This window comes from Muscardinus avellanarius, assembly GCF_963383645.1.
Source record: "Muscardinus avellanarius genome assembly, chromosome: 13".
Lineage (NCBI taxonomy): Eukaryota > Metazoa > Chordata > Mammalia > Rodentia > Gliridae > Muscardinus > Muscardinus avellanarius.
The window spans coordinates 57,892,047-57,907,809 of NC_137799.1; the positions used below are offsets into that span (position 1 = coordinate 57,892,047).

Sequence of the window (15,763 nt, forward strand, 5' to 3'; positions counted from 1 at the left end):
GACCACGCAGGTTCAAAGCCAGCTGCTCTGGCTTAACATACCTTGTTTCCAAATAAAAATATAAAAAAATAGGTCTGGGAATTTAGCCTGGAAGTAGAAGGGTTTCCAGGAACCCCAGTACCACACACACACAAAAAAAAGGCATAAATGTTAAAAAAAAAAAACAGCATTGTGAAAGTTGTAAGTATAACACATAACTAAAAACCATTCCAAGTAAAGACCATGTAATAAAATTGTGGGGTTAGGAGTGATTAAAGGATTGCTATATTTACTGGGAATATAACCGTTATTTTTTAAAATCTTCAAAAATAAAATGGTTTCACAATGAAGACTCACTATTGAAGTTTTTCTAAACATATACTTACAAAATATACTACATTTCCAGAAGTATAGATCTTATGCACTAAGCCTTAAATACTTTAATGAGAAGATCTAGGAGACGTTTTCTTTTTAAACGATGTGTGCCTAAAAGTTAAAAAAAAAAAAAAAAAAAGCAACACCAAGTGTTTTAAAGAGCGTGCTCAACTTAGACAAAGCAGTTTCCTGAGTTACCTTGCCAAGCGTCTGAAATCAAGCCTTCCTTCACGCACACGCACTGAGGGCCTCCTCTGTGCTGGGTGGTTCTGAGCTCTGAGGACTGCCAAGTCCCTGATCTCAGGAGGCGAGGCGAGGCTTCCATGCCAGTCAGAGCTAGCAAATACTGGATTTGCAATGTATTTGTAGTAATAGATTCTAAGTATTTCCAGTGGGTTGGCCCATTTAATCATCACACTGACGTGTGAGTCAGGAACTGTTATTGTCATCATTTTAGAGATGAGAAGTTTAATAACTTGCCCAATTAACTTTTGGATTTCTATTCTTTCCTTTATTTCCACACACATAAGATTGTATTCTGTAAAAAGACCCTATTTATTCTTATCTCTCTCAGCCATCTTAAAAAAACAAACAAAAGCCAGTAATCCATGGCTAACAGAGGGCAGAATGTCATGATTAGAAGCATGACTGGACCAGTTACCCTACTCATGAGTATGTCACCTTTAACATATTATTTCATCTTAACAAACTTCAGTTTCCTCCATTGTAGAATGGAATGACAGCAGAGCAGCAATCTTTCACAAAGTTACTGAAAGGATTAGATGAGACTGTAACGTAAGGTGCGTGGTAACTGGCACCAAGTAGTCACTCAACAAACATGAGCTACTGTCAGTGTTTGTTTGATATTATTTGTTTTTTATCATTGAATGAGGATGAGGACACAAACATAACAAACATTTATTGATTGTCTACCATTACTTGCCAGATATTATCAGCATTCCATATCACAATTATTTTTTTTAAAAAAAGTAATCAGAGTTCAAGATAATGAAAAACAGGCATCACCTTTATAAAGTCTAGGCAGAATCTTTTTTATTACACAAACCTCTGCATTCATACTGCATTGGTCTTTTCAGTTAAAGCTAAGTGGTCTTAATCTGGGTGTTTTCCTTTTTCTCAGTACTGTAGTGAAAGTATAATAAGATATTATTTGGAAGATAAAATGTTCTACACTTTCCATAAGAGCTTAGACACTGGAAACATAGCCTCATTGGAAACTCACATGGTATTAAAAAAGTAAAGAGGAAGGATAAGGCAGCTTTTTCCTTTTTTTTTTTTTTTTTTTGCGGGTCTGGGGATGGAACCCAGGGGCATTCGACCTCTGAGCCACACCTCCTGCCCTATTTTTTAATCATTATTTTGAAACAGGGTTTCACTAAGTTGTGGAGGGCCTCACTAAGTAGCTGAGGCTGTCTGCTAACCACAATCCTCCAGTCTCAGCCTTCCAAATGCTGGGATTACAAGTGTGCGCCACCATGCCTGGCTCGTAAGGCAGCTTTTTAAAGAAACAGGGAAAAGTAAAGGAAAAAAAATGGGAAAAGGACCCTAAATAATTATTCTTTTTTTGTGTGTGGTATTGGGGATGGAACCCAGGGGCATTCTACCTTTAAGCTGCACCCCCATCCCTATTTTTTATTCTTTATTTTGAAACAGGGTCTCACTGAGTTGCAAAGGGCCTCAATAAGTAGCTGAGGCTGTCCTCGAACCACAATCCTCCTGTCTCAACTTCCTAAATGCTGGGACTACAGTCGTGCACCACCACACCCAGCTCTAATTATTCTTCAAAACAAAGCACATACCTTGAAAGTAATGAAAGCAAGCTAGTGCTGCTTCTTTCACCTTCGATGGGCCTCCTACAGAATGCTGCCCTGCAGCGTCTTCCTCTGTGCCAGGCACTGTGCTCTCTACTGCACATGCATGCCCTCACTGGGTCCTACTGCAAGCTGAAGCCATTAGTAGCATCCCACTTTTTGTAACTAAGGAAACTAAAGCAAAAAGCTAACAGATCTCAGACAATGGTTGAACTGAATTTTCTCTTCATGTGCTTACTCTTCTACATTCAGAGAATAAGTAATCTGCATCTCTTTTACCTTTCAGTGGTGCTCAATGGTCTTCCTTTCACCCAGAAGTATAATAAAGCTTGGGAATAACAGAAAACATCAGTTCCTATAGTTGTAAATGACAGCTGTGCAGGTTTGAAAAATGGTTCAAACATTGCCACACCCCACACAGTGATCTTCTCATGTCAAAGGTCATGCACTCTCAGTAGTCCATGAGGAAAGAGTACAAAGCTAAACAAATACTGAATTCCTAAATTAGTATGTTAAAAATATATCTGGCCGGGCATGGTGGCACACACTTGTAATCCCAGCATTCGGGAGGTTGAGACCAGAGGATTGCAGTTTGCGGACAGCCTCAGCTACTTAGTGAGGCCCTCTGCAACTCAGTGAGACCCGGCTTCAAAATAAAGAATAAAAAATAGGGCAGGGGGTGTAGCTTGGAGGTCGAATTCCCCTGGGTTCCATTCCCCAGACCTGCCAAAAAAAAAATATATATATATATATATGTGTGTGTGTGTGTGTGTGTGTGTGTGTGTGTACTCAGTACCACCAAATATATATATATATATATATATATATATATATATATGCACTCTCATATTTCTTGAAGCTATTCACAAAAACCAAGATATGCAATCATCCTAGATTCATCCATAAATGAATGTATAAAGAAAATGTACACACACACACACACACACACACACACACACACACACGAACCTAATTCAGTAATAAAATCTTGTCATTCACAGCAACATGTCCAGATGAGCCTGGAGGACATGATATTAAGTGAAATAAGTCAGGCACAGAAAGATAAAAATCACATGTTCTCACTTACATATGTAAATTAATTGATTTTATAGAAATAGATAGTAGAAGAATGAATACAAGAGGCTAGAAAAAAATGAAAGAAAGAGATTGATTATCAGGTACAATATACAGCTAAAAGGAACAAGTTCTACTGTTTTAAAGCACAGTAGGGTGATTCCAGTTCATAATAATTTATTGTACATTTCCAAATAGCTGGAAGAAATTATTTTGAATGTTTCACTTTCAAAACACAGAGAAAATAGTAAGTATTTGAGGTAATACACATGCTTATTACCCTGATTCAATCATTACACATTGTCCAGATATATAAAAATATCACAGTATACCTCAGAAATAAACAATTCTTATGTATCCATTAAAGTTTTGTGAAATACTTAATTCCTAAATAAGCAACCACAGGAGAGCAAAAATATACATATTTTCACACTGAAAAAAAGGTGAAAAGTAGATGATGTTCAGACTACCAGGCTGTTCAAATGGAAACAAATTTTTATCTGTAAATTATCTTCAACACAGCACAAACTATGACCTACATCATACCTAGATGTATAATTAATGCCTCATAAATGGGGAAAAAAAACTCCCTTATAGACTTCCAAGGTTTCACTCTTACCATTTAAAACAGGTGTCTAAAGCCTTTAGTGTCAGATTTACCAGTTAAGTTTTGCAGCCAGCTACTTTTAGACTTAAGCCCAGGGTCTGGTAAATGACGAGGGTCTGTCATTTACTTGCTCTTGATTTAAGAAGAGATACCTGTTGTAGTTTGTTTTCCAACTGTAAAATGGAGATAGTACCATTGATATAATAAATTCATTATAATCAATGATAGAATGTAATCAAAGAGCTAACTATGGTGCCTGTTATACAGTCAGTGTTCATTGAAATTAGTAGCTATTATTATTATCATTATTATCATTGTCTCCTAATTTTCTAACTACAAGATATACTACTAAACTACAACGTATATTATATCATGTCACTGGGAAACTTATTCAAGCATTTAGGTATGTGGTAATATGCATATATTTTTATTAGAATCTGCAAAAGATAGTAAAACTATAGGTCTTTTAACTCACAGAAATTAGAATTGTAAAGAGTCCATACTTATCCCAAAATAATACATTCCTAAGAATCAGTTTCTATCCAAATTATTAAAATCTAGTTTAAGGGAAGTCTTTACTTGTGAATTATGAAAAATATTGAGCCCTGTGAGATACTGAATCAAGATAACCAAGTAAAAAGTTATCTTATGGCCACTAGGAAAATCTCAAATCATATTGTATTTATGGTTACAATGAATTCTTATAAATACTGATAATCAAATTTAAAACATACATTTTAATCTTGTCCTAAATAATGGCATAAGATTCTAGCCTATAAAAATAATTAAAACTTTTTGTGCGTGTGGTGCTGGGGATTGAACCCTGGTGCATTCTATCTCTGAGCTACACCCTCAGTCTGACTTTTTTTTTCTTTTTTTTGAAACAGGGTCTCACTAAGTTGCAGAAAACCTCACTAAGTAGCTGAGGCTGGTCACAAACCCGGATCCTCTTGTCTCAGCCTCCCAAGTAATGGAATTACAAACATGCACCACCACACCTGTCATAAAAACATTTTATACTTAGTTATATAACTGTATAATTAGAGATAATTTGAACAATCTAATGAAAGAAGCAATGAGTACATGGATCCACATGTATTAACATATGTTTTATATAAAATTAAAATTCCACAGGGTCATAAACTGAGGAATTAAAAAGATTATTTTAAAATTCAAAATGTGAAAGACAGTTTTGAGAGACTTCTCTTTTAAACAGGAAAATCTAGAGCATTATTGACTAAGGACAATCTCTTCTGAAATACCTGGTTTCCTATCATTTAAATAGCATTGATAATTTTTCCAATGAAACTAGTTGGCATTAAAAGAAAAATTATACACATACTGATTTTTGTCTTGTCCAGTTAAAAAGTTTAACCTTAAGGGAAAAAATTACCAGAAAAATGCAATAGTGACATAAAACAGATATCTAAAATCTTGGAAAATGAATGTTTCTGAAAAGAAGTTTCTTTACTAAGTCTATTTTAATGTTATCAAAGGTTTTATGATTTGGCGTTTTGAGTTTTACAAATGAAATGACTCAGTTTGTACATATTACCATGCTTACTAAAACTAAATGTAAAAGGGTACTTTTCAATACAAAATAGGTTCTAGTTTTGCTGAAATTAAATTATCATGTGAGAAATGCTGGGTATAATTTAGAATTAACATTGAAAAATTCTGAGAACTCCTTTGATAATTTTACATAAGTTATTTAAAACAGCAAGAACAATAAATAGAGACTAGCTTAAAGAGATAACAGCCTAGTATCTTACTGCCTTCCACAGATAGAAAAGAATATTCTTTTAATACTGCATTTTTCCATAAAAAAAATATATGCCTCTGTGAAAACACTTTTCTGGATTATTTTAATAGGCTAGTTCTAGGCTTTGAAAAAATTTTTATGGGAAATGCACTACTACATGATAGACTAAAATGTAGAAAAAATTATTTGCATCTCCTTAAATTATTCACAGTCCTTTAAGGCTTACATTCTCTCTAGTTGGTGCAATTTATTTTTCTATATGTCTCAGTAGCAAACAATGTTATTTAGACTCTAACCTGGCATGCTACCACCTCTGGCCCGCCCTTGAGCCCCTCCACTGCAAAGGTCTCCAGGTGCAGTTTGGGTAGCTGCAGGGTGAAGTCCTTCCTACTTGCTGCAGTCCGTGACAGCGAGATCTGATCTCTGACCTAAAGGGAAAAAAACAGCATCAATGGTAATTCCCCTTCAGACACATTAACTGGGATGAACTGGGTCCCCTTGAGCCCACTGAGTGGACTTGCATTGATCGCTGGACCTGAAATCCATGAATAAATTTAGGACTAATTGATTTTTCGTTGCAAATAAATCTCTAATTCAGAGTGCTGGGGGAGAATGTTAAGAAGAAAAAGCATCCTCCTGCTTGAAATGAAGAAGGAGAAGAAGAGTCACTGGAGCTCTTCTGATCAAGAGGTTTTGAATTATTTTTTCACAGTTCTATCCTGAAAAGAAAAAAAAAAAAGAATACTAACAACAACAAAATAAATTCTCACCTAATCAAAAGTAAACAGCAATCTCTTAATTGTAACCAATTTCTTAATAATATATTTAACTTAACTGATATTAAATACTATAGGTTGAACACAACAGTTACTAGACTTCTTTGAAGAAAAATAAACTTCACTAGTCTGTACCTAGAATAAAAACAAATATACTCAACACAAAAGGATACTTAAAAAATGCAAGTATAAGGTTTGTTTACCCTTCTTACTCTTCTAAACAGCAGGATTAAACTTGAATCTTAACAATTAAACACAGATAAACTACCTTTGTCACACAACTTCTTTGAAAGGTAACTGAGGTAAAATTAGTAGTATTTCTACTATATTTTAAGTATTCAGAAAGGTAACAATACAAGCACATCACAGATACAGGAGAAACACCAATTCTCCAGCTAGAATGGAATCATATGCAGTTGATATCACACTGCCACCTTCTGGACAAATGAGAAAATATTCATTAGAAATGCTCAGAAACAGGTACTTTAGGTTTTAATCTCCAAATTTAGTTGAAGCCTTAAGAATTCCACAATCTAGTTTGCATTTAAGGTAATCAAGCTCTAGTTTTCTAGCACAGATTTCATAATAGGAGTTTTCATATATAGGCACATTTTCCTTTATTATGTTTGAATCTTTTTAAAAATTTAGCTATTTATTGCCATATTTTTGACAAACATTATACTAGCTTACAAGAGCAAACAGCTTTTTAATGAGGTAGCAGAGATCAAGAATGGGGATAACTATAAAGATAGCAAGAATTTTATGAATAAATGTATTTATATCTCTAATGTTGTCTGAGCGATTTCAAATGTAAGTTGGTAATAATACAATATTGTTAATCTCCATTACCTATTCTACCTGGGAAGTTTATAAAAAAAATTTTGTACTACATGAATGAATTACATAAGAAATATAAACATTTCACAAAACTGTCATACTCTCTAGGGTTTCTTTAACAAACACACACAAACATGATGATATTTTTAATTGCTCATGATAATCTATGGGTATAAGAATCCATATATTTCCCAAAGCTGAAATAGGAGGATCTTGGGTTCAAGGTCAGTTTCAGCAACTTAGCAAGACTGTTTCCAAATAAAAATAAAAAAGGACTGGGGGTATAGTTCAGTAGAAACCCCCTAAGTTCAATCTCTAGTAACACACACACACACACACACACACACACACACACAACTTATTTCCAAGTTGGTCTCAAGACTCTGTCAGTAAGTGAATGTGAAAATGTATACTGCAAAATATACTAATGAAATACAATGCACCAATAACAATTTTTAAAAACGAATGAAATTTTGTAATAGTATGAGTACTATATGTGCACTAAAGTTCCTATTCAGAATATATATTTATCTATAACAATTTCCAGTCTTCAATCAGAATAAAAAACTTACTTAACATAAGAAAATAAAGCATATTTTATAAATATATTTACTTTAAGTTACATATTTTATATGTATGGATACTCACTTGCTTTTTTGTCACCAATATATACTTAGATAAAAGAAAACATTAATGTGGATTAAGGTACTGAGAATTTATCAACATCAAACCACTAGTGTTTTGCCTTCTACCCTTCTGAACCATAGTCAATAGATCTAAATATTTTACTGCACCCTGGCCAATTCATTGTTTGATGTTTAAAAACTCACCCAGAATCAAAGAAAATTTATTAAATTTGAGCCCCCAAATGAGATACTATTAGCTTTGAAAGTCAAGTTTAACTGCGATATTGATGATTCTCTTTTTTCTGTGACAAAATTCACAAGGGAAATCCTGGATGTCAAAGTACAAAAGCAGATTGCTAATATGAGCAAAGAGGGGGAGAAACCATAAGCAATGTAGGTATAACCCATGACACAGTTCAAGCACTGAGGTCCTTTAACCCGATGAGAATCAGGCACCTTATTTCATCCACAAAGCCTGACATACAGTGAACAGTAAGCCACGTTTTATATTTACTAAATAAACTTTGAGTAATGTTAAGGTGGGGCATTTGGCATCTAAAATTGTAATAAAAAAATAAATAAAAAGGTCTAGGGGGTATTGCTTAGTGCTAGGAATCCCTCTCCCCAATCAATCCCCACTACCACAAAAAATTGTGATTATTGTCATTTTAATATTTTACTATGACACTGCTTAATTTGCCAGATTAAATAATTCATTACATTAGAAAAAAGCCTTCAAAATGTAGCTGCGTTTTGCTATACCTAAAGATGGACGTCACAATTACATTATTTGAAAAATACGCCTGTGCTCCAGGGGTTGGTTGGTAAAGGTGATGCTTTGCTGCATTTCCCAGGCTGGCCTGGAGTTCCTGGGCGCCAGCGATTCTCTTGCCTCAGCCTCCTGAGCAGCCAGACTGCAAGTAGCTGGGGCTCCAGGCACGTGCCATCATGCCCAGCTTAATGTGCATGTGTTAATAAGTCATCTCCTGCTGACAGTGCCATCAAGACACAGTGAGCCAGGATAAATAACAGATGAAATATCACAAATATTGAGTTTTTCTTCACTTTTACATTAAACTGAAATTTTGAGCAAAGGCATCTAAAATGTTCTCCAAATATTTCTTTAAAAAAAGATTGTCTAGAACTTCTTTCATTTTAATGAATAAAGAGAGTGAATGCATTAGGTTGAGAGAATACAAGTGGAAGAATACACGGGAACAAGCAAAATTATAACAGTGCTGCAAAGGAGCAGGCAGGAAAGATGACCAGGAAGAGGGAAAACAGGACGGGGAGACACTGTGCAGAAAATGCAGAAGGTGAATGTGGATTCAGGGTGTGAACAAAGAGAAACGGGAGAAGTTCAAGACAGAACAGTAATAAAGGACTCTCATTCTGCTAAGAACAGAACAGGAAGACGCAGAACAAAATGACTAAGATATTTTTAAACAGAGAAAATGTGGAGTCTCTTTAGGAAATACTGACCATTGGAGATAAAATTACTCTATCCAAGAATAAGAATCTAAAGCAAATTTCTTACTGTTAAAAATTAAAATAATATAAAGATAATGAAATGGCTTTTTTCTTAAAAGGAAGATAGGTTCACTTTTTAAAGTTCACACTCTAATATGATAGGATTAAACCAAACATCAATCACTTGTCCATGAATTAAATTATAATTTCAAAAATCAGTGTTCAATTCTGCTTATGGCATTATTCATCCTAAAATTAGGATTCTATGCCCTTTTCACATAGATGTTAGTGGTAAAAATATGTGTGTAATATTTTCTACTTCAAAATGTCTAAATAATTTATTTTAACATATAAAAATTTCCATAGAATTTTACAATATGAATATCAATTATCAATTTTATATACTTTATAACATTCTATAAAATTATGTAATTTTTTTTCTTTTGGTGGTACTGGGGATGGAACCCTTCTCCGGGTTACACTCCCAGACCTATTTTATATTTGATTTGGAAACAGGTTCTCTTAAGCCAGTGAGGCTGGCTTTGAACCTGCTCGATCTTCCTGTCTCTGCCTCCCAAGTGCAGGGATTTCAAGCGTGTGCCACACTCCCGGCATAATTTGTTAATTAAAAAAATATATATATATTACTTCTACTCTAAAACTTTTATTTTTAGGAAGAACAGTTTATCATCTCCCTTTCCTATTATTTACTTTTAAAATGTAGATATTTCTAATATATAGGTCATAAGAAACAAGGAAATGCAGAAAGAAAAATATATGAAACTTTCTAAAATATCATAATATTATCATAAAATATTTATTTTAGAATAATTACATCTTTTAAGATATGTTTTATAATTTACTTGTATTTAAGTGAGTCACAAAATGCACTACCCCTGATTTGCTTTTACTAACAAGCCACCAATTTGCTTTCCAATTTTCTCTTTTTCTCCTAAAACACACAAAAAAGTTATTTCTGCTAGACACAAATATAAAGTTAAATTAGTCATTTCTAGAAAAAATTCTCAACTCTTAAAATGTGAAACTCCATCTGGAATCAGTGCTTCAGTTTTCAAAAATCAAGTAACAGATACCAAGACAGAAGAAGTTTAAGACTGTAGGTAAAAACTGAAATGTAAAAGATGGACACATAGGCCGGGCGTGGTGGCGCACGCTTGTAATCCCTGCACTTGGGAGGCAGAGACAGGAGGATGGCACAGGTTCGAAGCCAGACACGCTGGCTTAAGAGACCCTGTTTCCAAATTAAAAAATACAAAATAGGTCTGGAAGTGTAGCCCAGAGGTAGAAGGGCTTCCAGGAACCCCAGTACCACAAAAAATAAAAAAGATGGACACAATGGACACATAGCCTGGACCTCGAATGCTTGGGAAAAGCAACTGATAGCAGGACTTACATCCTAATTTGCCTAAAATTGTATTTACTTCAATCTATTTTAGGCTCCTCCAATGCTTCAAAATAAATCTTTGGCCAGAGATATTTTAATACGAGTTTGTACCTCTCAATATTTTCTATAACTTCCATTGTTACCATCCTGTGTACATAACATACTTTGCCTCTGTTTTCTTGCCTTCCTTTGTCTTACTCCCTTCTTTGTATGTTCTTTCGCTTCCACTGATCCTTACTGTTTTCTCTTTGGCCTTTTATTTTACTTTCCATTTGCACTAGAGAGAAGAGCCTTTAACTATTTCCCAACCTATGCACTAGAGAGCAGTATGTCGTAGGCATGCAAACCCTGCCCACCGCCGGTTATTATACATTGAGTTTTGTTGGTGTGCAACCACGCCCATTTGTGTACCTGTCGCCTCTGGCTGCTTTCCTGCTTCAATGGCACAAATGAATACCTGAGAGAGAAACTATATGGGCCACAAAATCTGAAATATTTGTTGTCTGCCCCATTATATAGGAAAAGTTGGCCATCACCTGCCCATACAAGTATAAAAATGTAGTGTTTTTCACCAGCCATAAAGTCTTTCAAAATTATCTTTCACCAGAGAATCTACAGATGATTTCTAGTCCGTCAACCTTGTATCACTAACCCAGGGATCATCTTAAAAACACTTTCTGACTCCTTTTTTTCAAATGTTTTGTAAGAATAAGCATATTACCTCTAATATAGTTCCAAGTTTTATATGTTCTGGTATACAACTTGACTGGGACTAACTTTCCTGCTACAACTACTAACAAGTTATTCTAATAACCAATCAACAGAAATTTTGGTTAAACAAGTAGAACAGGCATACCAGAATGCCTTTTGAAAATACATAAATAAGGGAGCCTGTCAGAGTGGACTACTCTGTAATAACCCTAGTAGCTAGAAAAGACACCAACCACACAGAGGCTCTGAGTAAGTATGTGATGAGACAAGAATAGCATTCCCAACTCACGGATTCTACATCACAGAACAGGAGGGGAATAAAAAAGAAATTTAGAGAGTTCCAAGATTCGGACTGTGCTTGGTGAGAGGAGGACTCAGGATATCGATGCAATGCAAATGATACTCAGGAACGGGAGAAGAGTTCTATCACTTAGTTACAGATAAGTGGGTATTTCCTTCCTTTCACTTTTGCCTTATGTATTTGGTTAATGAAATGGACAGATAACTGTACTATTTCTATTTGTGATAATACCATTACTATTTCCAAAAGTACTTCATACTTTTCATAGTATTCTCTATACTACCTCACTTGAGCCTGTTATCTGCCTTGTGAAACAGTGCCATATCTAATATGAGAAAACTGAGCCCAATGATTTTAGCACTAAAGAATAATGTTTCTCAGTATCTACATACAGGCAGGTATGTATCTACATTCAGGCAAATCTTAAAATACTTAAGATTTTGGTACTTCTTCCCTTTCATTACCTAAAAAACACTATTTCCCCCTTTTCTTTGAATATTGTCTGGCAGTCTTAGCAAAAATGTTTGAGTTTCATAAAAGTAGTTTTACAATAAGAAATGGAGAATATTAAGCATTCTCGTTCTTGGAGTTTCCTTGTGCCCTGAGCATTTTCCTCAATCCATGTGCTCACTCATGCATGTAGGGTGCACCCCACACCCACACACATACAAATTATTACACCAACAGACTGGTTACCTATGTAGCAATCATCCCTATACAATGTTCATAATCCCACACGAAGATCCCCAAACCATGATGTCCCATGATGTATGCAACAGTCCTGGCCATGCTCCATGCCTACTAGAGGAAACCCTACCACTGCAGCAAGCACAGAAACTGCTAATTTGAGAAGTAGGAGGTGAAAATCCAACCTTCTTTTGCTGGCAGGTTATTTAACTTAACCTAAAACTCTGGAGCAAAGCCAGCTCCAACTGCCAGCTGCTGTCCCCAGAGGAGGGCAAAATCTTCCACCATGACTGCCCCACAGATTACAGTGACATCCCAACTATGGAACTAGGAAACCGCTCTCTTGAATCAAATTATCAAGCTGGCCACATCCTAATTAAATATCTGAAAAACTGACCACTCAAATAAAAGATCAAGCAGGAAAACAGAGTCATTTAATCGTGAACATCTTATAGAGGAACCAGACAGCATGATAAGTCTGTGGTAGAGACGATGAACCATAGAAAGCACCCTGCAAACAGATTACCATGACTTTGGGCTATTTGAACAAACACAAAAACCCTCAGAATAGAGAAATGCATTTACAAATTGTTACAGTCCTCCACGCAGAGATATTTTCTTTCCTAGGGTAAATTATTTCAAAAAAAGAGAGACAGATGCACACTGAAATTAGTTATTTAGATTGTTTGAGTAAAAGGGTGTTGATCATATGCACATGACGCTTTGCAGCTTCATAGCTTTACTTGTCAAGGTTTGAAATCCCTCTTGAGCTAGAGTACCATTTCTAGCTTGACTAGGTCAGAATGACACTAAACAACGTGAATGACAGCATGCAAGAAGGCGACATGGACAGAGCTGTCATCATCAAGCCAGCTGTGTTAACACCTGTGTATCCTGCACAGGTGAGTTTGAGAGAAGGATCAAGAAACTGAAAATGGAGAGCGCAGAGACGGCAAGTAACAGAGAATCGCTGTTAAGCTACTAATTGTTGGAGTTTTAGAAGCAGAAGTTCATTTTTCAACTTTTAAAATACTGTTTCATAAATTAAAATTTATTCTGTGGTCTTATAAATGTACTGAAATCTAAAAATCAAAAATAATTTTGTGTTATTACATATTCTGTTCACCTATTTTAAGATAAAAATATAAAATCATATTTAAAGATCTGGCTGTACAGTCTCTTCATCTGTCATATTCTGTTTGACTCTATCCCATTGCACAATCCACTCTAAAACAGAAGTAATCATCTTTCTACTTCATAGGAGTCAAGCTAGTCTTTACCAGTAAATTCGTTATTAGCACACTTCTCTTTCTCAGAGATACTTTTACCATTGAATTTAGATTTTCTCCTCTAGCTCTTGATTAAGCAAAGTTAATACAGATGCTATATTTAGTAATTAAATTAAAAAAGCAAGCCAGGCACTGTGGTACATGCTTGGAATCTCAGTATTTGGGAGGCTGAGACAGGAGGATCGTAGGTTCGCAGACAGCCTCAGCTACTTAGTGAGGTTCTCTGAGACTTAGTGAGACCTTGTTTCAAAAATAAAATAAAAAACAGGGCTAGTGTATAGCTTAGAGGTAGAATGCCCCTGGGTTCCATCCCCAGGACTACAAAAAAAAAAAAAAAAAAAAGCAGGTGACAATCGTGTGTGGTGGTGCACTCCTTTAATCCCAGCACTTGGGAGGCTGAGACAGGAGGATCAAAGGCTTGAGGACAGCCTGCGCAAGTAGTGAGACTCTTGTTAACCTAGCAAGACCCTGTTTCAAAATAAAAATAAAATAGAGCTGGGAGTGTAGTTCAGAGGTAGAATACCTCTGGATATTCTACAGAGGTAGAATATCCCCAGTACCACATACACACAAAAAAGGCAGTTATTAATATCAGCAAGACTTCTACTGGAATCTGGAAATGGCTTCGTAGGTTTAGAGACTATATGATGGTAAGTTTGATTCGATCAACAAACATCCATTAACTGCCTACTGGATATCAAGCACAGTGACAGATGCTGAGGATATAAAAATTAAGGGGATGAAACTCCATCCCTCAAGGACTTCAAACTCTAGTGGCATAATTAATCTCCCAAAGTGCACTTTCTAGCCTCCCATTTATCTATAATGTTTTGTTTCTCCTGTCAATTACTATACCACCTTCTTTCTTTGCTGCAGTATTATGTTAATCAATCTCAAATCTTTCTCTTTAGCCCTGACTTTCCCCAGAGATTCAGAATTATACATCGTCTTGATTATTGCATGTTACCTAAACTCAGTATTTCCAAAACAAAATGCAACATTGTCTCCCTTCTACACCTTATAAAAAAAATCTGCTTTTTGTATTACCATCATGGATTAATGGCGCCATGCCATCATGGGCTTTATCCTTTTCCCTGACCCTGTCTCATACACTTTTCCTCATCCTCATAATTTTACTGAAGAAGATATTGCCTATTATCACTCTCCTGGACCGGCTGTCATTCAGCCTAATGTTATCACTTCCTAACAAAGCTCTCCACTCACATTCGCACAGCTCTTAAAACCATCGTCATCATTTATTGCAGAACACGCTCTCCAGAGCTCTAATTCAAAATGGAAATCTGATCACATTTCTCTACCTTAAAGACCGGTTTACTCCCCACTGCCTCTACAATAAGATTCAAGATTCTTAGCATGACAAACACCTTCCTCTCTGAGCTGCCTTTCTTGCACTCTTCTTGCATTTTATGTTGAACTTAAAAAATCTGGCTGTTTAAGTGTTTACTAACTTGCTCATGCTACTCGCTGGCAAAATGTACTTCCCAACTTTCCTCACACTTCATGGTATTAACTTTCTCCTAAGAAATCTTCAGGTAACCCCTAAGTTTTCTATGTATTCTCCATATATAACTAACTCCATCTATAGGGATGCAGAAGTACATCTCATGGATGCCTGTTTACCACAGTAGGCAGGAATTAGCTGTCTCTTGCTGAGGGAGACACAATGCTATATACATATACATTTGAAGCTAATATTGTTCCTAGAACATTACATACACTAAAGAGCATTTGTAAAATTAAGCTATTATAAATATTGCATTGTGAATACATTTAGTATTTTAAATAACTTTGATGAAGTAATAAAATCTAAAAACTCCTATGACTTCCTAATTATTGCTCCAGTGTCATTTCAGTCTGATTTAAATCATTTATGTTTTAATTCCAGGTCTTTTAGGGTTTGTGAGGTTTCTGGATTGTGATTTCCTACTTTATGTTTTAAATTATTATGTGAGTGAGCTTTTTGTCACTATGGCAAAATGCCTGAGAAAATCGACCTCAAAGGAGGAGGATT

The 15,763-nt window shown here is 35.4% G+C and overlaps 1 protein-coding gene across 4 annotated transcripts in view; it reads right to left on the reverse strand.

The window, feature by feature from the left end:
• CCDC171 (coiled-coil domain containing 171) overlaps nt 1-15,763 on the reverse strand; it is a gene marked incomplete at both ends in the record, with an annotated part of 323,708 nt that overhangs the window by 81,332 nt on the left and 226,613 nt on the right. For all 4 annotated transcript variants that reach the window (XM_080709193.1, XM_080709192.1, XM_080709191.1 and 1 more), the window contains one exon: nt 5,926-6,057. In XM_080709193.1, coding sequence (XP_080565319.1) covers nt 5,926-6,057 — 132 coding nt within the window. The remainder of the gene's footprint in view (nt 1-5,925; nt 6,058-15,763) is intronic.